The sequence below is a fragment of the Macrosteles quadrilineatus genome, unplaced genomic scaffold, assembly GCF_028750875.1.
Source record: "Macrosteles quadrilineatus isolate MER2022 unplaced genomic scaffold, UCM_ALF_1.0 Scaffold_7__1_contigs__length_78375512, whole genome shotgun sequence".
Taxonomy (NCBI): Eukaryota; Metazoa; Arthropoda; class Insecta; order Hemiptera; family Cicadellidae; genus Macrosteles; species Macrosteles quadrilineatus.
Genome location: NW_026542600.1, coordinates 377110 through 404128, shown reverse-complemented (window position 1 = coordinate 404128; position 27019 = coordinate 377110). Strand labels below are relative to the sequence as shown.

The 27019-nt window shown below is 34.1% G+C and overlaps 1 protein-coding gene across 3 annotated transcripts; it reads right to left on the bottom strand.

Moving 5' to 3' along the window:
- Positions 1-1967: 1967 nt before the first annotated feature.
- On the bottom strand, positions 1968-26298 carry LOC128997933 (DAZ-associated protein 2-like). 3 transcript variants are annotated; one of them, XM_054423777.1, is made up of 6 exons: positions 26154-26298; positions 11368-11436; positions 8362-8477; positions 7182-7364; positions 6389-6592; positions 1968-5181 (listed from the first exon to the last, which is right to left on the bottom strand). In XM_054423777.1, the coding sequence occupies exons 1-5, from the start codon at positions 26167-26169 to the stop codon at positions 6410-6412; spliced, it is 567 nt and encodes a 188-aa protein (XP_054279752.1). In that variant the 5' UTR covers positions 26170-26298; the 3' UTR covers positions 1968-5181; positions 6389-6409. The 3 variants fall into 3 exon arrangements, with proteins under 3 accessions (XP_054279752.1, XP_054279753.1, XP_054279754.1); XM_054423778.1 differs by lacking the exon at positions 26154-26298 and adding an exon at positions 20458-20516; XM_054423779.1 differs by lacking the exon at positions 26154-26298 and adding an exon at positions 18634-18867.
- Between the last annotated feature and the right edge of the window lie 721 nt (positions 26299-27019).

Here is a 27019-nt window from a genome sequence, read left to right as displayed (position 1 = left end):
TATTATCAGATTGCCAAGAGTTGTCCTTACCTGAGAGCTCCTCACAGTCGCTAAGCCATTGACAGGCTTATCAGGAGTCTCCTCTAACCTGCCCAATTTCCTGTATATTGTCTACATCACACAGATCCATTCCCAGTTTCAGTTGCTTTTTGAACTTTCCATGATAATTGTACAATACAGGCAATGAACCATACTATTCTGCCAGTTCAGAGCTGTTGATTCACTGCTCGAATCAGCTTGTTTTCAAGTCATAACTATCAGTCTATGAGTCTAAGTATCAGTCCACAGAAAAAAAGCTAAGTTTTTTTTGGATTGCAAGACCTTCTTTGTGAAATTGCTATAATTTTAATAATGTTGTCATCGCTACCAAAATAACTGGAGTGAAAAGTGAATTGCGGTCTATAAAAATTTGTATTTTCTTTCCATGTTTATTTTAATATTGATTCCATTTCAAGGCACTACTGTTCCCAATAGTTTACAGACCTTACTATGTTAGTGAGTTCTAAGCTAAGTTATTTGTTTAACATGTCAGTCAGACTTAGAAAAACAACACACTTAAGAGTAAAGAAGCACCTGTACATATACCTGTTAACTTTGTACTAAGTGCTAATAAATATAATCATCATTAATATTATCCAAATGAATACAAAACTAAACAGTTCAATACCTTTAAAGTTCAAATGGTGCATTAGAGTTAGGGTATAATTTTGGTAATTTTAAGTTACATTTTCACGTTTAAATAATTTAATTTTAACAGTGAAAAAGCAATAGCAATTATTGCTTACTTAATTTCTGATTAAAAATTAGGTATTTAGGAAAGCAAGAGGTCATCGATGTTGTCCTGTGGGAGAACAAAGGTAAGACTAGGAGCACAGAAAACATACTACTATAACCCAGAATGCCAACCGCATGGTAAAACGCATTAAGTGTTTTGAGAGAGCTTTGCCTGTCAATTCGTAGGCAGTGCCACCAGCGTTGCCATGCACTCAGCATAGCAACGCTGGTGGCACTGCCTACGAATTGACAGGCAAAGCTCTCTCAAAACACTTAATGCGTTTTACCATGCGGTTGGCATTCTGGGTTATAGTAGTATGTTTTCTGTGCTAGGAGGTGTTCCTTGGCAACAAAGATAGAATTGGTATCAGTGTTCCTATGATAGTTCACTTTTTTCAAAGCAGATGTCATTGCCATTTCATTTTGTGCCCATAAAAAACTCAGAAAGAAGTTGAGAGATAAAAAACAATCTTTATCTACACTCTGAATTACTTTGAGTTCAACTCCAAGCTTTCCAGATAAAATATTATCTCGGTTGTTTAAAGTGCACACCAAATTTGACACTGCTACCTTCTGCATACATTGAGTGTGGACCAAACTGTTTGGAACTTTTTGTGCGTTGAAATCAAACTGCAATGTTTAAATTTATAGCTAAATAATTGTAAAAAAAGATGGATTACTACTTTGAGTTTTTTTTTTTGTAATAATTTTGTTTTGGACCAATAGAACCACCCATGTAAAAGTTCAGGTTAAGGTTTTCACTCGGTATGCCTACTCTTGCCATTCCTTTAAATATTAAAAAGCTAATGGCAATTTCAATGTTTTAAATGAAAATACCTTTTTAAGTTTAAGTGCTTAACTCTAAGTTAGCAAAAGCATAAGATGCTTCTTTTGTTTTTATTTTGTGTGAATCGTTCAGGGTTATACATATACATAAAAGTAGGCCTAGTACAGAGTAGGCCTCGGTAAGAATATATATTAGATCGGTAACACACTAGTTTTCTCAGCAAGACCAATTCAAATCCATCTTTTACTGAAACAATATTACATACAAGCATATGTTTATAAAAAACTGAACTTTACTTGGAACCAACAAACCCACATCCTGGCCATATTGGTCAACAACACACTCTCACAGCAACCTAAAGGAGTCAAGTATGGTGGATATTAGGGATTCAACAGATAACAAACTCTTTGGAATATAAACAGTTTATTATAGACTTTGTGCATATAATAAATCCTTACAGGTTTTGCCTAATGTTTTTTGAATTACTTGTATTTTACTTTACATTCAATTTAACAATTTACGTAATCTTTTTTAGGATTTTTTGAGAGGATAGCAGGCTTACCTGAATGGGAAAGAGTCCAAACTGGCACAGGAACACAAAACTTTACACTGTATACACAAAACATTAGATCACCTTATTAATACACATTTGAATCACTTTTGCCGTTTTTGGGTCCAATCCATATGGAGGGATACCATTCAGCATGCAGTAGAGGTACCGAATTGCTTTCCACATATTTATCTGCCGTTTAATATCCTGCTCCCTCTTGTGAGGCAGTTATCGTTTCAAACTGTCAATATCATCGATGCCACATTCAAGGCATCCAGCCAAAAACAATCGCTTGTCTCTTTCTGACCATTTGTAGCTGTTGTCTTCGGAACTTTCAAACCCAAACGTATTTGGAACTGTTTGAATCCTTTGGCTTCCCCTTGTTGGCTGCACTTGGACTGACGGGACATTTCTTTTACTTGTTGACTGTGAATCTGGTTGTTTTTCAGCAGTAAACCATACAACTCCTTCAGATGGATTTGAAGTTGAAGGTCTGGCTATAGACAATTGTTAAAGACCAGACGGGAGTGATCTGCACTTGTTCACTTCGTTACTTAGATTGAGACTGTCATCAACAACTTCTACAATCGAATCGAACAAGATTTGATTGAAGAAGTTTTTCATGACAGTCTCAATCTAAGTAACAAAGTGAACGAGTGCAGATCACTCCTGTCTGGTCTTCAACAATTCTCTATAGCCAGACCTTCAACTTCAAATCCATCTGAAGGAGTTGTATGGTTTACTGCTGAAAACAACCAGATTCACAGTCAACAAGTAAAAGAAATGTCCCGTCAGTCCAAGTGCAGCCAACAAGGGGAAGCCAAAGGATTCAAACAGTTCCAAATACGTTTGAGTTTGAAAGTTCCGAAGACAACAGCTACAAATGGTCAGAAGAGACAAGCGATTGTTTTTGGCTGGATGCCTTGAATGTGGCATCGATGATATTGACAGTTTAAAACGATATCTGCCTCACAAGAGGGAGCAGGATATTAAACGGCAGATAAATATGTGGAAAGCAATTGCTGTAAAAAAAATTAAAAATTAACTTTCATCAGACAACGATAATTTAAATTACGATAAAGAGAAGATTAAGAACCTCGATGAATGGATTGAAAATGTCAGTAAAAATAAAAGTAAATCAGAAGGAAGTGATATGAAGGCTTTTTTAGATTATTTCTTGATAATTGCTGAATATGGAGATCTGCCATCAGTGGAGGAATGTGGAGGAGTTGATCCCAGGGCCATGTACCGGTACCTCTACTGCATGCTGAATGGTATCCCTCCATATGGATTGGACCCAAAAACGGCAAAAGTGATTCAAATGTGTATTAATAAGGTGATCTAATGTTTTGTGTATATAGTGTAAAGTTTTGTGTTCCTGTGCCAGTTTGGACTCTTTCCCATTCAGGTAAGCCTGCTATCCTCTCAAAAAATCCTAAAAAATCTAGGCCCTTGTGCTCTATGCTACACCCTTAATTTACGTAATCTGTCTTTCAAACAATAACAATTGTGCTTTGTGTTTCAGTAAATCGAGTAAACTTTAAAGTAATGATTTGGAAGCCTTAAATATCAATATGAAAACATTTGTCTACTCCTGTCAGAATGATAAATAATAGACATAAACTACTCCAAGTTGTGACAATGATATTAGTCATATAAGAAAAACTAGGCTTAAATTCTAATATGAACCGTCAATAAAGTTTAAGTCAAGAATCAGGATAAAACATTAAGATAATACATAAAACATTGCCTACTAAGTATTGACAGTCAACAGTTGATTACGAAATATATTTCAACTTATCATCAAGAGAAAATATCTGAAATAATCAGAAAGAAAAAAAGATTCGCAATATTTTGATCAAAGTATTTGTCTATAATAAACTTATTTTTTCAAGAAATTTTTGATTGTCGCTAAGTAATACAATTTTTTAAAGTATGGTTAATGATATAAAATAAATTGAGAGATAAGGGTATAGTAAGAAATCCGAAGAAACCAAATTGTCTTCAGAAAATCAAATCATCAAACATGTTGTCTAATGTGTAAGAAAAAACTGAACAGAAGTTGTAGACCACTCCATCTATGGTGATCATTTTAGCTACAGATTTAAGTAAGACAATTTTATGTCAAGATTTAGATATACTAAATTGGGCTATTGTACAGGACAATTACTAGCACTATTGAGTTACAGTAAATTTGCCCCACTTATTACCTTGAATCTTCAGTTTATTGAATATTCACAGAATATTTCATTACTGATGGTAAAATGATTTTTTTTTTTTAATTTACTGGGATCTGAAATAAAAATCAGACTGTTTTGAGCTAAAATCTATAATTTTAATATTCGGTGGCAAGAAAGTAAAGTATTTAAACTAATGAAAAAGCGAGGTTCAGTCTTTTAAGGTTTCAAAAGACTAATATAAAATAATAAAAATTTTATTAAGGAAAGTCTTCAAAACAAGGAAATGACATTGATTATTACTGAATGAGCCACATGATAAGGAACTCGACTTAGGGCCTCAGTTTTGGAATTGAACCCTTAATTGATCAAGAATTGAAAATGATTATGGCAATACAAGAACAAATTAACAATTAATTGCACTAACCGTAGTAAACAAACTAATACGTAAGCACTAACTGTCTTATACACAACGTCTACAAAAATCACATAGAGGAAAAGTAACTATTCTTAGGTACAATAATTAGAAACAATGATCTGAACTGAGATCAAAACACTGGACCTAGTGTACCTCAAGGAATAAACATGTGAATCATAATAAATAAAATTAACAATGAAAGAAACAGCTAACAATATCAAAGTTATCGAGTAACATAAGGTATGTATCGCACGGAGATAAGAATGGAACAATTGTATTAACAGAATTCAGTTTGTTACTTAACAAAAGACAAAATTAAACAAACTGACAACGAACGAGAATTACAATAATATTGCCTACACTTATAGGGGCAGAAATATAATGGGTAACTTATTACTCCAATGTTTTATGTTATTTATTATGTTAATTTCATCTCCGTGGATAGGCGCTCAGTGGATTCGTCACCGAGTAGCAACTGTAAAGTAAAGAAATCAACAATTAAAGAAAATATGCTTTCGGTCTTGAGTTTTGGTTACAACAATCAAGACAAATCTTTTGTTGCATTCAACAAGGTCAGATTGAGAGGTTTTACTTGAATATCGGTATTTGGGCTTTTTGACCAAATTCATGCAAAAGGAATGAAGCAGTAATTAAAAACAGCAAACTGGAGTATCCTGGTGGACCAGGGATAGATCCCTCTCAATCCTGGCTCAATAAAGAGGTTATATCATTCTGTAGGAAAATGGCAAGTTCCTTCTAATTTATGAAAGTTTTTTGTAGTTAAGGTTTGTACTGTTCCAATTGTGATGTATTGTAAAATAATACTTTGCACGTGTGATAGTTGGTGATTTAGGTTTTGATGGAATGACTAATGTTGCCACTTTATACAGGATGAGTCATATTGTCAATTTCTCATAGTTAGTGTCCGTAATATTATATTACGTTACTAGTAAGTGGTGTTTTACCGAGCGAGCACGACAGTTCCTGTGCGATTTTCGTGCGAGTATGGTAAAGCTTACCAGGCAAGTAACGTACGATACTTTACATCATAAGACACATAAAAATTAGTAAATTTTAAACTCATAACACAATTTATTTAGGACTTAAAATATATTAAAATATTTCTATATTTTAGATAATAAAATAGGTCGTTGCAATTAGCTGTTTATTTCATCAGCTGAGTAAGTGCACGGTAAAAAGGTTTTACCAAGCACTGCGTTACATACATTACAATACTTTTCCATGTGCAGGCACGGCAAAGGGCAACTTTCCAGCCTATCAATTAGGATGGAAAAGTACCTGTTTCTGTGTACTATGATGTAAAATATCATACTTTGTACACTTGATTGTGTGTTCATTAAACTTATCAAGTGCACTAGGTTTGGTCTTCTTGCTTCTACTTCTAAATTCCTGTAATGTAGTACTGGGTGGTAAAAAAGCAAGTTCAACTACCGGTACTTAAAAAAATGATAATTACCAACACACTTGGCAAAACTAAAGTGTAAGCTTCCCCAGCCATTATGTTAAGGATACTTGAGATCTACTTTTTTAGTATTGAATATTATAGCCAGTTACTCAAATAAATGCCAACCTGGCATTACGTTTTAATAGTCTTTATGTTTAAAATCCATAACAAAAATAATGTTCTTTTAACTAAAATGTAGGGATAACACCTTGCTTACCTGTTCTGAATGTTTGTCAGACTACCAGAACGTGTAGCCTCCATCGCTGCTACCGCTCAAGTAAGTCCCTTTCTTCTGTGAAAGAGCTACATTATGACCAGCCATAGCAGCCAGCTGAGCAGCAGTGGGAGGAACACCAGGGGGGGTGGGGGGAATCACAGGCTGTGCGATCCCATCAAATCGGGCTCCTCCATCATAGCCGCTCTACACAACACAAGCCTCTGATGATTGTCAATACATCAACATCCTCTTTTGCGATCGTAACAAAATTTATGGGTATTTCCTACAATCATGAGACATTATCGTCACTGCCCAAGATCACGGTTAAATCATGAATATGTAATGTGGTCTTGTAGATATCATTAGGGGGTTAGATGAAAGGTATTATGAACATAATATAATACCTTTCATCTAAACCACTCCACTTCAACATCCAACCCAACAAGCAGGCTTACTTACTTAGTGTATATAAGATAAACTGAAACTGTATTTTTTGAATTCTTACTATTGGCAACACTGACTCAACAAACTCACTGGCCACCATTTTGGACATGAAGAAAACTCTCTCTTCCTTAGTTGAAAATGCTGTCAGTAACAGTGAAATATTCTAACGTTTTGTGTCTATATTTGTAAAGTTTTGGGTTTACTGTGCCAGTTTGGACTCTTTCCCATTCAGTTAAGCCTGCTATCCTCTCAAAAAATCCTAAAAATCTAGGCCCTTGTGCTCTATGTACACCCTTAATATTTTATTTTGATGATTTAAGCATTCTTGCTTTACGAGTAAAGTACTTACAGGAACGACAATCGTGGGCCTCAGTTGAGCCTGGGGGTAAGAGTACGCCAGCGGATAATATTGCATCGGGCTGTACGCGGCAGCCGTTGGATACCCCAGATATTGGGAGTAGCCCTGTGAAGCATACATGGAAGCTGCTGCTGCTGCAGCGGCTGCGGCCGCGGCTGCTGGAGCCCCGTACATCTGCACAACAAACATAAATCTCATCACCACTTCCATAGTAGTAACACCTGGTTATAAGGTAAGGTAAACTCTCCTGCCTCAATTATAACCAGTGGAAACTAAGAATTAAAATAATATAGACAGCGATTGCTTTTAATTAGTTTTTAAAAGGAGGATCAATAAGAGGATTCTCAACTGAAAACATAGTGCTATTTACTTTCTTTCCGTGTCCGGAAATTAGACTTCGCTTTTCCAAAAATTAGCTACCGATATGGTTTTTGTCATTCGCTCATCTAATGTGCAAGACTGGTCTAGGCGTGAACAGATCAGCAGATGGCCAGGAAAAAGTTTGTGTACTAGGGTTGGTTTCAAACATCCAGTGACAATCTGAGCCATGTCATTGACTGAAATGTCAACCTTTTTTGCATGTGACGATGCATTCCATACTGGTGCAGCGTACTCCGCAGCCGACACACTGAGCGCTAAAGCTGAGGTTCTGAGGACATTAGGGTTAGCACCCCAGCATCTGCTGGTGAGCTTCCTAATGAAATTATTTGTCGCTGAGACTTTACCTCTTGTCACAATACAATGCGCCTTAAATGTCAGTGTGCGGTCCAGTATGACACCAAGATATTTGGGTGTAGGACAATGCAGGTTACAACACAACACAGTGCTTATGAACCAGTATACAAGTCCGATATTAAGAGGGGATAAGTTTGCCTAGTTTTCAATCGAGGTAACTCAAATAAGTTATAGGATAACATAAGGTCCTTGAATTTTAGTTATTTCAATCCATCTATCTACCACCGTTCCTCTCATTATGTAGGTTTGCTGCAGCCGGGGTATTCTAATACACAGTAGAAATTTAGTGGATCCCCAACTGTTGGGATCATGTCAAGGAGAAAAAATAAGTTAGTTTGGCTAGCCTATAATAATAATAAATTAAAATCAATTTATTTTAAATAGCATTTTACTTCCACAATCCAACTATTCAGGTCCCAATTATAACTACACACACCTGCTGGTGGCCCACTATGGCCGGGTGAGCCAATGCCTGGTCGTAGGTTGGAGGTGGGCCCTGGGCTGCCGCGTACAGTTGGGCCTGTCCAGGGAACATCCCGTAGGGTGTTTGTACTAAAACAAAACATACATTTCAGATCAAGAGATCCCTGACAAGGAAACAATATATACATCACTTATGGCCTATATAGAAGTGCCTTGGACTCTTCCTCACGCAAGTGCAGTCTTGTGAGCAATATTTTTTCGATTCAAAAACCAAAATTCCACTGTTATATAATTGTACATTTATTGGAAATTATTAACCTTGAATACACCAATGGTACTTTACAAACAGAACACATTTTAGGGTAAGAGATCCTAAATACTAGGGTTACAAAACTATTATTACACTTCTAACATTTCTAGTAATCTCTCTTGAAAGCAATAACACCCTAAAGAACTATGGTGGAAATAATAATATTTTTATAAAAGAGAGCAAATTTACCATCTACCTGCATAGAGAATCTTCCTGAATAACACTCAGGAATTAATAACGGTAAATAGTATGGATTTGAGGACAAATGATGATCCAATTTGTACACATACAAAGTTGTACAACATTGTTCATTTAGCAAACAAATAAAGGTTGAATTTAAAAAGAACCGGAGAAAAGAGAAAAAGTTTACAACATACCAGACAGATACAACAAAAGAACATTCTTTAGTTTATTTAAAGTAATCGGATGGACTGTGTAACTTAAATTGTAATACAATGAGCTAAAACTATGTATCATTTTCCATTATAGTCTAATTGAAATCTCTATGTTTTTTAAGGATCAAGATTAGTTTCTGAGGAATGTGATCGTTGTTTTGAATAATCAAATCTGTGAAACAAAAACCGAGCAAAGTTGAGGATATTAATAATTAGATTGTTTTTCTGTAGGCCCAAACAGAATGGAGGGGAGGACCATCAACACAAGTCTCGTAACATAACTCGCCCAAAATTGCATGTAATTTGAGATAATTTTGCCTTAAAAATTTAGTAAACATTTAACCAGTAGGACTAATGAACAATGCCAAATCTACAGGGTAGTATGAACTAATACTAAAGCAGTAAGAGGAGTCGGGAAAAAACTTATCCCTGATATATTTATTTAACGAATAATGGCTAAACATACCACCTCATCAGAAAATCCTTTCAGCAGTTTATTATAACACCGACATCACCAGGCTAACAAAAGGATCAAATTTTTGAGATGTCATCAGAATAAGTTAACATTTTACACATAACACAAAAACTATTACAGGTAGGCCTATGAATTACTCGTGTGTATATAACACGTGTGGAGTTATGAAAAACCGCTGAAACTAATGCTGCAAGTTTCTCCAAACGATACTACTGTACTTGTAAAGAATTGTCTGACGAGGTTTGTTAAGCCATTATTTGCCATAAAACACAATCCTGGGGCTAACAAAATGAATTATAACATCTATTCAACTTATCTGTCAGGCAGGATCCATCCTGAAGGAAAGTGGGAGGATATGGGAGAGGAGGCACTTACTGGGATGAGGTTGAGGATTCCTAACATCAACAATAACAAATGATCCGTCTTGATTGTACCACTTATAATAGTACCCGATGTGTTTCATTCGAGGTCTCATTTCACCACTCCTGATTCGACGTTGCAAATTATCTCGTCGCCATCCTTAAACATGTCAGTTGGAACTCTAACATCGACAATTGTTGAAAGTTAAGTTAACAAATTATTATTGAAAGCTGAAAAAAATTCTCAATTGTTATAAGCAATTCCGATGCTTAAGTTGGCTGTAATACAGAGTTTTATTTCTGACTGATACTGTATTTTTCCATATTAAGTTAAGTTTTTAATTTAAAACTTTAGCTACAAAAATATTTTCCAATCCAAAAATCTTTTTAAAACCCTGACATATACCACCGACAGTGCCATCAGTGGTCTCTAAAATTTCACTGTGTGCCACCGGTGGAAGTCTACTACTAGTAGTATATAGTAACAGTCGTTACTATAGTGATTATACAGTAAAAACAGTGTTTCTGAGAGTGGTTTTACAATGTATTCATGATTTTAGAACGCACATGAAACATAGATACAAGTCAGATATAAGGATTAGATTCTGGTTTCGATACATCCCCTTTAATTCATTTAGACGTATCTCAGTTTTGGCAACTTTTCAGAAGGGCCATAAAACAAAACATGCCCTCTGTTAACTTTCGTAATGAGAATCCCATGACAGATAGAACCTTAACTTTTGGTAACCTTATACATTAAGGTCACCAAGGTGCACTGAATGTTTAAGGTGCACCTTATACATTCTTTACATTATCTTTAAAAAAAAAATACTTTTTTGAGATACGCTACTTTGTGGGAACTTTTATCAACCATTGCTTAGTTACGTCACCAAATATATTATGGATATATTTTTACATTTATGCTGAAATATGTCTTTAATCATTATGATTTACTGTGATAAATTACATAAAAGTGACCACCTTGGACAAAGTCGTGCACCTCTGATCTTCCTACATCACTTGTGCACATTTATGTCCAAACACTGTATGCACGTCCGTCAACTAGAGATGGCCTTCAATAGCGGTTGACGACAGAGCCACAGAACACCACTTTTACTTGATGGTCAATTTTCCTTCACATTTTTAAATACTGTGACGAGACTAATCGTCCCATTTGGTGGGAACCAGAGAGAAAAGTAAAGGAATAGGAAGAACGTCAGTTTCAGATTTCAACTAGCTCGTTTGGCTGCAACGGAAGTTTGACAGCGTCCTTAATTTTTGGATCTCTCATATAATTAATTCATGTACATTTTCCAAGAAAAAGTATTTTGAGTCAAGGTTGAAAAAATCCATAATTATGGACTTTTAACGTAATTAATTTAATGTGTACTGAATTTAATTACTTAAAACTTCAACTAAAATGATAAGAGAGTAACAGAATACAAGTCATGTAATGAATTACACTGAGAAGTATGTTTACCTGCATACGTAGCCGGGTGAGGTGGAGCCGGAACATACCCGGAAGGTGGGGGCTGATTAGCGGGGAAAGCTGTAAACAACAAAACCATCAGAACACTCCCGAGGTAACATTGTGATTGACACACTGTGTTCTGTATGACTCAGAGCCACACATTACATTTGTTCTCATGGTACGAGAGGTTTGATTGAGTCACACAGACACAGTGCATCACACAGAGTCGGAGATGTCGTAGATAATCCCTCCGGTGTACCTCTGTGAGGGATTATCTACAGTCTCACCGACCCCACCACCAAGTAGATCTCTCAATAAAGCGACAGATCTGAACCAGCCTACAAACACTCTACAAACAATTGTGCATATAACACATGGTCATACAAAACTTACCTTAGTACAAACCTATCCGCCAACAGGATGCTTTATTGATAGATCTACAGAACCTTCACCCCGCCACGAGGGAAACATGTTAGGAGAGGGAGAGTATCAAGTCCATCGATAAAGTAAAAGAAATCGAGGCTCGAAACTTTGTCTTAAGTATAAATCGCCAAAGATGGAGGTTTCACACTCAATTATAGTAAATTAAGACTTTTATAATCGTATAGGCCTATTATTTTCTTATCAGATTATATTTGAGAAAAACAAAGCTGCCTATTACTTTACTCTTAGGTCTTAAAGAAAGTGAAATATTTGAAAGGAAGAAAAACTACATCAAGAAAAGAAGAAAAAATAACCCCAACATCCCAATTGTATTTATTTGACACTTCACTACTTTTTTATAATTGAAAAATTGTGAAAACTTTTTATTTGGATAAAATTTTGATAAGACAAAGAAATTGGACTCCTTGAGACTTCCAATGGTTAAAAACATAAACGCCTAAATCGTCCCCCTTTTCGCTTTGCGTTAACATCAACAAAACCATGCATCAATAATAATAACTATACCGATAATATTACCATGCATTACTATATAAGAATAAACTTAACACTTAGACAAAAAGCAAACAATATAAAGTAAGAACAACCAAACCATAGCCTGTAGAAAATATTTTTGAACTTGTTAAGGAATATTTTAACAAAACAAATCTCACAAATGTATGAGTCATGTCCTAGATGCAAGAATGATAACACATATCCGCAGCACATGGAACGGTAGGTAAGTACGCTAATTAATTCAACATGTTTTTAATAATAAATACTAATATTGTCTAATATTTTATAGTTTCAATTTTTACAATGGCTAATGTAATACTCTTAAGGTAAAAATAATGAATTCATTTTAATTGTTCTATTAGCAGATATAAAAAACATTAGGCCTAATTGTTATGAACTCATAACAGAGACTGTTGCAATTTAATAACATTTTTTCACAAGATATTTTCTTAGTAAATCTAACTTAACATATCATTTTAATAATGAATCTGACAATTTACCAAATAAATTTTATTTTGGATTAATGCGATCAGAAATTTTTTTTTTAAATTAATCCATCGTGATTTATAAATAATCACATATCAATTTGGGGTTGATTAAAAAACTTTGAACATATGAAAGACGAGAATCTAGTTTGTTAACAACAATAGTAGCCCTCCTTTAAACAGAAGACTTTCACTGTAAGAGAGCATTCCACCAATAAATCATCCAACAATTACAATAAAACATTGTACAGTAATTTGAGTTAAGAAGTACCGGTATGCAATGATTATATAATCTTAAATTGTCAAGTATCAGTGAGTGTATTTATACTGGGTTGCTTCCTGACATTTTCAATGTGGTTATAATGGCACCACTTGCCACACACACACCATAATTAACATTTGTGAACTTAGCCAAAGACCACATCACTACAACACCAACATCCTATTGATCATCGATATATGTCTCTTTTGCAATTATTTGGTTGTTTTTACCACATTGCACTAAAGAAAACCAAGCTTGGCATGCAAATGTGTTAGTTTAAAGCTATAATTGTGTCAACATTTTCATTGGAATGATTCCAGAATGTAACGCGACAAAGTAATTTAACAATTCATTAATGAACTTGATGATTCGTATAAACCACGATGTTTGGTTGATAAAAGAATGGTTAAACAAAGTCGACCAATTTCTAATTTTTGTTGTGTATAAGTGAAGGCTCCTTTTTACCGTAATTAATTTATCATCACTTGATTAATACAAAACTCAGATTTAATTGACAAAACCATCGTATAGTTGAGACCAATGACTACTGTACTACCAACCTATGGGATAACCTGCAACCTTGAACGTGTTTCAAATTCAGACACAGAAAATGCAAGGATGAGGAGAATGGTGAAAAATAAAATTAACCAATGTGAACATTTACCAACTTAGAAAGCCATTTAGCTATAAAATAGAACCAGGTAAATGTGAAATTATTCAAAATTGTAGTGTGTTTTAGGACTTGGGTTGAATAAAAGTAGAAATTGTAACAAAACTCAATTTGTCAGAAGCACAAAAGAGTAATGGGAGAGTCAATGAATATGAAAATGTAAGTGGGAAATGCTATTGAAGCCAATTCTCACCTGTAACTAACAATTCTGGGACAAAACTAGCCAAACTACACTGACATCTTAAGAGAACATGGAGATACCTTTGTTGGTAAGCATAACTTAATCCACGACCTTAGATACCGCAGCGATTAAGTGAAATAACAATGAATTTTATTGTATATTATGTAAAAAATACACAAACCAAACAATGTTATGGCTAAATTACAACTGGAAATTGCTGTAATATGTTTATTACTTGGTAAATTAAAGGAGGTGACAATTTTTCATCTCTAATCAGAACGGGAAGAACTCTCTAATTGAAAAATGCCATTCATGGTATTGGTTTGATACGAAACATTGTACAAAAATAACGAAAAAATGATTTTACAGACTAGGGCTTAGCAAACAGTGGGCGTGGCAGTAGTAATATTTGGTCTTCAACTTAGGAATAATTTTGTACATATTTTGTTGCTTTTATTATTGAGGAAAAGATAATAAATATAGTTCAAGTTTTTGAAACTGGGATCTTACTACAGTAGGTAATCATAATCAAAACTAGTACCACAAAAATTAATAAAAACCACAACACAAATGCAGTGATTTAAAGTTCAAATTGAGGGTGTTGCAGGGATGTAACTGCAAATAAAATTTGACGTAATGCAGTTTGTTTGAGTGCTAAAAAATTGCTTCATTAATCATGAAAAAAATACATTATTTTAATAACTTAAGTAGGTACCAGAGAATCTAATAAATTATTTTACCCAATTACTAAAATTATTTTAAGGTTTTATAACTGTCATCGTGTTTAAAACAACCTTTAAATGTTGTCACATTTATTGCAAGACATTCTCATCTTTCAAACATGCGCTACCCAACTAGATCACTAAAATACATGCGAATAATAAAAAGAAATCCAATGAACACTATGAATTATAATAATAACCATCCAGTAACGGTGTACTGTAAGAAAATGTACAATCAAACTGCTCCAGTATCAAAAAGTTGCAATGAGCAAATCACGGCCTAGTTATTTTAGATTTCATTTTGAAAGCAGGTAAAAAATGATTTTTTTTTATGTTTGAAAAAAAATATTTTGTTCTAAATAAAAAAAGGCGTTACTTACGCTCTTGACAATTTTAATGAACGTGCTTTTATTTTCCTAACCATGTAAACATTTTACCAATATTTAGAAAATAGGTACTAGTATTTAGGAAATAGGTACTAGTATTTAGGAAATAGGTACTAGTATTTAGAAAATAGGTACTAGTATTTAGAAAATAGGAACTAGTATTTAGAAAAAAGGTACTAGTGTTTGGAAAATAGGTACAGTATTTAGAAAATAGGTACTAGTATTTAGAAAATAGGTACAGTATTTATAAAATAGGTGTTAGTATTTAGAAAATAGGTACAGTATTTAGAAAATAGGTGTTAGTATATAGAAAATAGGTACTAGTATTTAGACAATAGGTACAGTATTTAGAAAATAGGTGTTAGTATTTAGAAAAAAGGTACAGTATTTAGAAAATAGGTACTAGTATTTGGTAAATGCCTAACCCACCCCACAAGATTGTGTAAGTATAATACGGGGTGATTTAAAAAGAATGCCGGGATACTATTCAAGATAATTAAATGATTTAAACGTCAAATTGAAGGGAAGAGAATAAAGCCTTTTTCTCATTCTTTGAAAAAAATTGGAATGATTAAATAAATTCTGATTTTCATCAATCTTATATGAGCATAAAACTGGCAAAATCTGTACGCTTAAGGCGATCGGCGGGTTTATCTGATGTCTTAACTCAATCTTTTTCGGCACAAAGACTTTATCTTTTATAGATAATATCATCAAGTGACCAATTTAGGTTTGTTCAACTGAAGACTTCGTCGGGCAATCGATTTTTTTTGGGCTTCTGATGCAGAATTATCGGATTTCTTCGACTATGTCATCGCTTGTTTTTAGCCGGCCAGGTGAATGTCTTTTCAAAACACTACGGTGCCACGAAACTCATTAAACCAGCTTCAAGTATCTTTATCATCAAGTAGATTTAAATTTGGTTTAATTTAGCAATATATATAAACTATGCGAACCACAAATTGCAATCTGTGTCTTCTGTTGTGCAGTAAACCGTACTGGCGACTAGCTTCAAGCGTATGAGTCACAATAGCGACTACCACCGTGCACCTGTTTTGTGCATGCCAAGGTGAAAGTTTCCTCCCTTGCTACACGGCAAACAAAACTAAGTTATTTTAGCTTCAATTAGACGTATACAATGTTTAGTTACCTTGAATAGTACCCAAACAATTATCATTTAAAATCTCGGCATTCTTTTAAAAACAGCCTGTATTTTAAGATGAAACTCTTATATTTTTATATTCAACATATTTTTAAATTTTACTTCCTTCTGAGAAACAATTATTTGTTTTCTTAATTTGGACTTCTTGAATAACAACTCCCCATCTCTTTATTCAGAAGATATATCAGTCTTACTTTTGATCAACCACACGATACTTCTGACAATTAGAGAGAATTTACACAGGGGGAGGTGCTACACCAGCATACACCTATGCATATTCTAAGAACAGGCTAAATGGTTAAGAGATATTGTAATAATTGCAAGCTACGTTTAAACAATCCTAATTATTTTAACAAACTGAATTAGAATAATTATAGTTAACAATCTTTTTGACATTTACCTTAGACCTATAAAAAAGGTTTGTTTGGTTAGCACTCTAGTAACTGAACCATGATGAAACACCTAGGAATATGATTCAACTTATCAATGCAAATTTAGCAAGATCCACCCATAACAACATTATTACATTTGAAGGTATAGTTTTATGATTCTGATTGACATGGGGAAAGTTGTGACTGATTTTCTCTGCAGCCTGCCTGACTGTGTGAGCACAAGTGAATAGGCTAAATTTGATTGATAAGTAAGCAAAAGACTGGATAAAAGTTACTACAATCTTAGTTAAGGAAGGAGAGAAACTTAGTACCGTGCCAGGTACAGGCTTGGATTTCTTCTTACTATTGATTTGTTATGATAACAACTCGGCCAACATGCGATGCAATACAACGCAAGAAACAGAACTAAAAATTTAATTTATTACTGAAGTTGATTTCGCAGATTTAGAAATTTAGTTCTGTTTCCCACATTCATCCTCGTTTTAAGAAATAAACATGTTTGAAACACTATCTACCGAAGGCACTAGCTTAAAAATTCCAAACACAACAAAATGTCCATGAAAATGATCAAATATCTAACACAGCATTCACTTCTACAGAGGATAACACAAACAGACCCATGCAGACAAATCATGTTCCTCCAAATAAGCCCGGGATCAAGCATAGAACGAATTCTATGGGCAAGTTCCCCCGTGGTCCCGTACTATCATGATTAGACAGAACTTTAGCTAAAACATCTCAATTTTAATCTACATGTCTCTATTATTAGTCGAAGGCCTAATTTGTAATAATATTACGATAATTAATTATATTTAGTTGAATAAAATTGAAACCAGGGATGTGAATATTAGAGAAATGATGTGAACAACGAACACGCATCATAGGATTTTATTATTTTAGTTTTTAACGTGCCTGTATATATTTATAATTAGTAAACTATATAAATTGCTTTTAAATAAAACGATTGACATCATTGTGGCCTAAAAGCATGCAATATATGATGTTTATCAAGAAATAATTTCTCAAAATGATTGTATAGCCCTTTTGGTTGTTATTCATAACCTGATGTTTTAATTGGCAATTTGTTAGAAAAAATTACAACTTTCCCCCTTGAATTACAGAACTTCTTTAAAGAAGTGTTTTGAATGGTAAAATTTATAAATTTTCACCTAAACCAAAAATGTTGTAGAGAAGGAACTTTTAGAGAACGAAAAATAATTTAAAGAAGTAGTGATTTAACAAAGTAAACAAGTTATTAAGACAGTAAGAAAATTGCCTTTGATTCATTGGTTTGAATACTTAATAATACATAAAAAAAGACTAAAAAGAGGAACACCATCTGTGCAATGTATATTTAAGACATTAAAATGTGTTTCGAGCCATTCAAAATAATATGGCTTGGCAACTATGTAAGAAAACGTGATGGGTGGACAGGACGGGAGCTCAACTGCAAGAGTTTCATATGCAATTTGGCAAACTATTTATTATTAAACCAAATAACACATTTTCTTAGAAAATGTCTAAAAGATATAGTAGCTTAGTTATAAAATTATCTCAAAGTGTGTAATTTAAATAAAATTGTGAGAGATCCTCCAATACACAGCTATTTGAAAATGTATAATAATGTTTGTGAACATTTGTTCAATAGCAATTAAAATTGCTCGTAGGAATAAATGCATTAAACTCCACTTAACACATAAAACGTCAACCATAGAATAGAGTACATCATATTCCATGTTTGAACAAAAGTTATGCAAGACATTGCAGTTTTATTACAAAACAAAAAACTTTTGCAGTTGCTCCGTTGGGTGACTAACACTTAGCCTACTAAAATCATTTTGAAAACAAAACATGTGTATGTTATTTAAAGGAACACACATTTTCTTAATGACTCAAGCAACCAACCAGCAGACATGTAGAAAAAGAAGTGTGAAAATGAGAAAATATTATAGAACAATTATGTACTGATTGGGGAAAATGAGTATAAAACAACGCTGAAACAGGCCAACGTATAAAACCCCCAGAATACCATTATCATTCCTCCAAGAGAAAGCTGCAAGTAATATTAACAAAGTTTACCGCATCAACACAATCATTTAACAGAGAAGGCCAGGGATGGGGCTCGTCTGAAGCGATGTCTCGCCAGAACCAATCTTCTGAAATACGAAAAAAGTGCAACAAAATTGGCATTAAAACCACTACCACTAAGTTACTTCAACCTTCAATTTGTACAACTGTTCTTAACACTAAAATACAACTGTATCATCACCCGAATCAAACTTGATACCGGTACAAGCTTTTAAAATGAGATATTTCAACCATTTATATCAATTTGGATGTTTAAGGATAGCACTTTAAGACTTATTTACCATTATTAGCATAAAAACCTAAAATTAAATTACAATAAAAACAAAGAGGAGTTAGTTAATTCCAATCATGACTAGGCCTGTGATTCTTTGTGATTCCAAAGAGTAAAAACCTTAAAGTGGAATATTTGAGTAAATCTTTTGCATTGAAACGCAACACATGAGGCCAAGTGAGGACACATTGTCAATATAAGTTTCTTCTGTGACATTATATAAAATAACATTTCTAAGATGCTCCTGTTACGATTAGTGGGTACGGTATAGAGTATATGCGACGCCTGGTTGGCTTTAGCAATCTGAGGTACTAGCAATGCAAGCAACTACGTGATGGTAGCAACTTCCACCTTCAGTAATGCGCCATCATACCATCCACCTCAAATAGGTGCATTAGCTACTCAGTGTTTTGGTGGGTTTACATTCTTCGGATCAGAAATATTAGAGTATGATAAATGTTAATAAATCAACCAAAACAAACAGCCATACCACAAAAAAAGGTAATCTCAAAATCAAACCTTTGGGGTATTTTTTATAATATGCTGTTATAAAAAAATATTTAAATGGATAGCTATTAGCCTGTTTTCCCAATAACGGGTCCAATTATTATATTAACTGGAATTATAAGATTTGTAGTAATTTCTTTTGAAATAAATAAAGCAATAGGGATAACAGAAGATAAGTTTGTGAGACACAACGTTGAATAGAAAATATTTTTATGTTGTAAGGTTTGTCAAATCTAGGTCATCAAGGATTGACTGTGTCGTTGAATAAGCTAAACTAGAGGTCAACGTTTCCGATATGTATGTGAGCTATCCATCTTCTGGTTTTGAATAACATTTTGCCCAAATGATGGATAGCTGCCTCTAGTTTAACTTATTCAACGACACAGTCATCACATGAAGACCTAGTTTTGAAAATTATTCTACTATATGACCAAGGGTCATTTGGATTTTGTTGGGTTTGTTTTAAAAAAAAACCAAGTGTTTACTTGGACTAAACATTTACCATTCTCAACAAATGTAATGATGCTTTTTATTTTAAACTGACTTTGACAAGTATTTCCTTTATACAACAAAATAATGTGATTTACAAAAGGTTTTTTTTCAATATAAAAAGTTGCTGTATAAATAACCATAACAATTATTTACTCATTCAACTAGTTAAGTTATATAGGAAAAAAAGTTGCAACTAAAGCTCGTACTTTGAAGGACAGACTAAAAAGAGTGGCAAATTATATCTACTAAAATGTTGAGACATATGTGAAGAAAACTAGCCCCAGAGAAAAAATACTCTATTGCACTTAAGCCTAGTAATGTTTTCAATTTTTGGGTTTAGTAAAAATCCTGCCATGAGCATATTAAAATAACACACGCACACAAACAAATGAACTGTACAAAACTGTAGCAATATGGTGTTGTTACATTAACATTACTATAATGATATAGTGAAAACACAACAAACCGTAGAACCCACTCTAGCAATACAGGCACCACAAACCAGCTACGGTACAATCATTCCATATACGGTACTTTAACATCACCTTTACATTATAAATCCCCAAAACTCTTCGTGTGATAGGCTCGCAATTAAGTCTCCCATCTGGAAACACATCGCTTGTCTTGAAGCTTAAATATAGAAATCATAGCCTACTTTCAATTAATGAAAAGAAAATTAAAATGAAATGTTATAAAATGACTAGCTTAAAAACCATTTTCCTATCAAAAAAGCTTATTTGCGATACGTTAGATACATTGGAAAGTACCAATGAGGAAAAAAACCAAAATAAAACTGGCAATGTTCATTACCATAAGGTATTACAAAAATTATTTAATACACAAAAAACATCGCTAGGCCTATTTAGAAACCATCTACTGTAAGTTGGACATCACTACACCCTAATTAAATCAAATCTAGATTTGATACATCATGAATCCGATTCCACATCAGCATTATGTTGCGAAACAGGATGTAGACCCAATTTGTTTTATCCTTCAGTACATTTAAGTCACATACGTGCACTGGACTACCTACCACAATCTGTAGTGTATTTCCAACAGATAAATTCACTTTAGTATTTTCCAGTTATTAGACTACTCGATACTTATCATTTGTAATGAAAGAGAATGTGGTATATTTATAACTGTTCAATCATTTTCCAAACATGATAGGCCTACCGGTACTCAAAAAACATTTGGCTAATGAAAAGATGCATGAACGGTAACCATTCGTCCTGCATGAAAGACATGAGGTTTTTAGTTAAGATAATGAAAATAAAAGTAACTATTGGATATTAAGTATTTTTACGTACCCTATATCAGATGGTATTACTGTAAATGGACACCAAGGCACCATGCCTAAGTACTAATCAATTCCTACCTTAGCCTTGTTTAGTTGTGTTTTAATAAGGTTCAATATAAGTTTTTTCTTAAGGTTAATTTTTTTTAATAAGAAAGAATGAATATGACAATGCTTTGTGATAAAAATGTGGACACAAATCACCGCAGCCTAACTAAACTGAGCGAGACAACACACAAATGTTTAGAACCAACCCTGAACTCCTTACAAGTATTATCTACATACAAACATTTAAAATAGGTACTTAATCCACATCTGTCATGACGTTTGACAATAGCTTTTAGACCACAGGGAGCTCAATTCATACTAAGCGCATGGCAGAGTATGGCTTTTTTCATATTATTTTTTGCAAATTTCACCTATAAGGTAGAAGGTATTGCTGTAGATGGTTTAAGACCTATCAGATGTGTAGGTCTATAGTGAACATGATAACCTAAACCTGAGCAATCCTGATTCAATTTTAATGAAATTTGGAGTGTGTAGTTCTGGAGAAACTTGATCAGGCCATGGAAACCGGGTTTTATGGGATAAAAATACATCATTCCCCCATTTTCCCCCTCAAAATATAAAAATTCGCAAAATCTTTAGAAATTATTTTGAAGAGCATAAAAAACAAACAAATTATTATATTGAAGTGTTCTTGTACACTTGATGCTTACAGAGAAAATTCCAAAAAACTGTAGCTCTACAATTAATAAAAAAACATAGCTCTCTCTCTCTATGTTAATTTGCTAAGTTTACTTGTTTGTAAAGAAGTTATGAACAAATTTTGCATATATAGGCCTATGTGTTTATTTCATTAACTAAAATATTTACAGTCATTATTATATTAAGTATATCAACAAACCTAAGTATTCATTAAAACTAACGTTTTTAACATATTTAAGGAATATTTTAGTGAAACTCCAATCAGGTGATCGTTAATTCACTTAGTCTACAGGTTTGCTGTGATGGGGGTATTTTTTTTTTCTATGCAGACTCTAAGTTTAATCATCACATAGAGGGGAACTGTCTTAGGCCTAGATGAGGTAAATATCAAGGCGCTGGTCTCAGATTTGTTCCAGCTCACTTGTGGAAGCTACGTAAGCTCAATGAAAACCTTTATCTATGAACAACCCTTGTCAATGCGTGAAAATAAATAGAGCTTTCTTAAGGAGTTATTTAAGTTACCAGCTGAAGAGATTGCTAGTAGTATGGTTTATTCCCAGTTTTAGGCCTTTAAATGACACAAGTTGCAAACAACAGCCAAAAATTATGTTTAAACTAGGCTAAAACATACTCAGATCCAGGCCTAACATTAAAGATGAAGTCAAGATCATCTAAGAACCCTGGTTCTCAGCTTAGCATTAATAGTCATGACATTAATTCTATTTTTGACAAGCATCGAGAGACAAAATATCAGTCGACTTTATGTTATTATGAATCATTTAGTACCGTAATTCACTAGTTATACCAGGTCTAAGAGGGATATTAAAATTTAAACTCAACTCCAAATCTTATGTTTAACCCAGTAGATTACCAATAATAGAGACAATTTTTACATTAGAACTGCACAATAATCTAATTAGAGTCAAAGAGCACTTAGATCAAACAGCCTTTGACACAGCTCTCAGCTAACAGCCAATAAAATTCAGATAGTCTGGGTTCTGATTTTGTAACATGAAGGGTTGCAAATCTACAATCTGTATCGCAGCACAAAGCAAAATGACAATGAGAAGAGCCGTTAGCTGTTGCTTGGTTTCAAAAAATTATAAAAAGACCAACACAACATATTGAGCTAACTTAGGACTTGGGCCTACAGCACTTTCAGGAGCAGTAAAAGTCCACTCATCCATAGCCTGGGCCAAATATAAAAGCTCTGGAGTAGATGATATCCCTTGCTACCTCCTAAAGTCATGCAAAGAATCAATTGCTAAACCACTTGCTAAAATTATAAATAAATCTTTTGAAAATTGAGTTTTTCCTAGTAAACTAAAGACATCCAAAGTGGTACCTATCCACAAAAAGGATGAGAAAGATCAAGTAAATAACTACAGGCCAGTGGCAGTCCAAAGTGCAGTTTCTAAGAAAAGACTAAATCCCTTTTTATCACATAGGCCTAACAATCATTTATCACCACAACAATATGGATTTAGAAAAAACAGTTCAACAAATGATGCAATTTTTTATTTATTAGTCTCAGTACATGACAACCTGGATGTGTTGGAAGAATCCCTGTGTTTTTTTTTTATGACATGACTAAGGCATTTGACCTTCTCTCCCATAGTAAACTTAAAGTTAAACTGGCAAACATTGGAAGGTAAGCCACTTCAATGGATTTCTACCTATCTACAGGACCGACACCAGATTACATCAATAAAATATTCAGGCTCTGATGGACTAACAAGAAACTACCGTTCTACAATTTCCCTTGCCATAAACACCGGAGTGCCACAAGGCTCCAACCTTGGACCAGTATTGTTTCTGATCTATGTCAATGATCTACCTGAATTTTTAACTGAAGGGAAAGTGTGGCTCTTTGCTGATGATGTGAGTCCTTTGGTGCAGGACAGTGACTAGGGTAGGCTCAGAGACAAGGCACAAACTGGCCTAAATGAAATGAGCGGATGGTGTAAAGAAAACTATCTTATACTGAATAGGGGTAAAACTAAGGCTATACAATTCTGCAACCGTAAGAAGCCTGAAAGCACTCCACTTCTTCGCCTTGAGGCAGCTAGTATTGTTGTAGATGACTCCATTAAGTATCTTGGTCATGACAATAGCCAGTGACTTAAAATGTCAGAACCAAGTGAACGCCACAGCAGCAAGACTGAAAGCTGTGTGTCACATGGTACGTAGGCTGCAACTGATATTTGATCAAGCTGTACAGTTGAAAGTTTATTTTGGATACTTCCATAGCATAATGAATTATGGTGTGATATTTTGGGGGAATAGTCCTTTGGCGGAGCGTATATTTTTGCTTCAAAAACGCATAGTAAGAACAATTGCAAGAGAACCTTACTTATCAAATTATAAACTGATTTTTATACAACTGAAAATACTCACACTGCCAGCTCTGTTCATTCTCGAGTCTGCAGTGACAGTTAAAAGGAAGCAAGAAACATTTTCCGAAAAATCAACAAATCCATACTATTCAACGAGGCAGAAGGAAATGTTACATGTACAGCAAGTTTCATCCAGTTTAATGAGAGATGGACCAAGACCTACATGTATAAGAATATACAATAAAATTCCAGCAGGTATAAGGGAAATTGAAGATGCGGAAAAGTTTAAATCCAAGTTTAAAGAATATCTAACAACTAGGCCTTTTACTACTCAGTAGAAGAGTTTTTAAATAAAGAATAGGCCAAAACCTTTGACGACCATGACACATATGACACATGACACTAATGGGATACCTTCAAGTATCCCAAATAATGGGATACCTACAAGTATCATGTATCCCAAAAGACTGGGACCTTATCACATTTTGATCGTTAACAATTCGGATAATTTAATTTTTTTCCAAAATTCAGGGTAGCTTATTTCATACACAATTACTTTACGAACCAAGTAAAAAATTAAAGCTTCAGCCGAGCTTTAACTATTGCGATTGCAGAATAAATCTGCTAACAAATCACAAAAATTCACGCTTTTGCCACTATTGTGTAGGACAATGATAACGCATTTGCGGCCAAGAAAAAATTGACCGTGGGAGATTTTCAGAATTTTTCTGCAATCATGGAAGACTATGATGAAGATGAGTTGTAAGGATTCAGAGACCGCAAGGGTAACTCACCGACCGCAATGGAAATGGCGATAATCAGACAACAGAAATAACATTTAAAAGAACATCCAGGCTAACTTACACTCTGGCCACCTGAAGATAAGGACAGGAATACCAATAGGCTATATGGCCATAATAAGTTATAAAAACAAATCAGGCGAGCGAAGGCCTAAGAATATTTTTAAATGCTCATGGTTTAGCTTAATTTATTCTTAAAAACCCCTCAAAGAATATTCTTACAAACATCAAGAGGTTAAGTTAACTTAAGTACCTTCACTTAACAAGAGAAAATGTGAAACAAACCCTTTCAAGGCGAGAAATTTGTCTAAGTTTAGCCTAGGCCTATCTAAGTAAGTTAGGCTAATTAGGCCTTGGATGAACTGGTTAGGCATGGGCCTTGTAAATAGATAGGCTATAGGCTTAAGTTACTACTAATCAGTCAGTTTGCTTGGTTGTAATAAAAGTAGGTAGGCTATCTCTGGTAGGCTAGGCCTAAACTTAGTTGTAGGTAATAAGCAATAACAGTAAATAAATAACAAAGGTTACTCAGGCTAAAGACATAGGCCAATTAGCCTACGTATAAATTGGTAATATCTTGTAGTGTTCCTTAGAAATATAGGCCTAGCCTAGGCCTACCCTATATTTCAAATCACTTGTACCAACAGTCAAACACACAAAAATACTTAATAAACATAAGTTAGGCCTACTAGTTAGTATTCTTCTTTACATTGGCTTCAACATTTAACAGTTTGAGATAGGCCCTAGTCTCGGCCTGTCCAATTATCTAAAATACATATCTCGGTAGAGACATAGGCCTAACTAAAGACCTACAGTAACTTAGACCATGAGTGAGCAACATAAATTCAATCTAAATTAATTACTGGCATCCATCGAGGAACGCTGGCATAATATGATTAAATTTCACCCTATATATGCCTATCCAAGATAAGTAAAATATGTATAACAAAAATACATCAAGAATAAAGTTAAATTATTGATTTTGGTCAAAGGTAATACACCATTACGCTGAGAAACTGGGCGTTATTCTGAACACTGAAAGTCTCTTTGAAAGACTATAGTCAAACTGAAACTAAAGATTAACTAGATATACATACCTTTCTTGTCAGTCATAATAACTTTTGACGAATTGATTATGATATATTAAAGTATTATTCACGATTATTCTTGCTCACACTAAGGATTTGCAATTACAGTCGGAGTAAGGAAAAACAGGAGAATGGGCAGCTCTCTTGCGATAATGGACCCTTGCTAAACCTCAGATTGGCCAACCTTCCGCCGCATATTAAAAATATTAATTTCAGACTTTGTTGCGTATCTTTGTTATATCATGCTATATATAACAAATAATTTATATTATTCTTTAGTTTCTGTCGTTGAATTAAACAGATGAACATAAATCAAGCAAAAGCATGCAATAGGCATCGTTATAGTATTACAATACAATAATATAGGTATCATTTCCTGTTACTAATGTTGCTCTGCTCCTGCCATAGATTTAAGTTAGTTGTTAAGTTTTCTGTTAAAATGCATGTTGTTACCACATAGGCTTCTTGATCCACATTGTAAATTGGTGATATTGCCGTTGGAATAAATAAATATAATATTGTCACCAAAATATTTTACATAAGGATTGGATTGACAAACGTCCATATGATAAATACCCCCGCCTCAGCAAACATGCAGAATTATAGAATTTCCATTTGCCTGAATGTATTTCACTAAGATATATCCTTAAAAATGTAATATTTTTTTTCTTACTATTTTAAATAACTTTAGTGTAGCAAGTACTACTACCGGGTGTCCCAAAATACTCCCCTCCTGGTTAATTTTTGAATGGCTGCAAGCAAATATTCTTCGATACCCGTCACTAGGTTAATGTAAAGTACTTTTTGGTGGCATTTTTAAATTCACCCCCACCCCCAAATAGTTATTCCCCCACACTCCACAACCACCAGGCTGG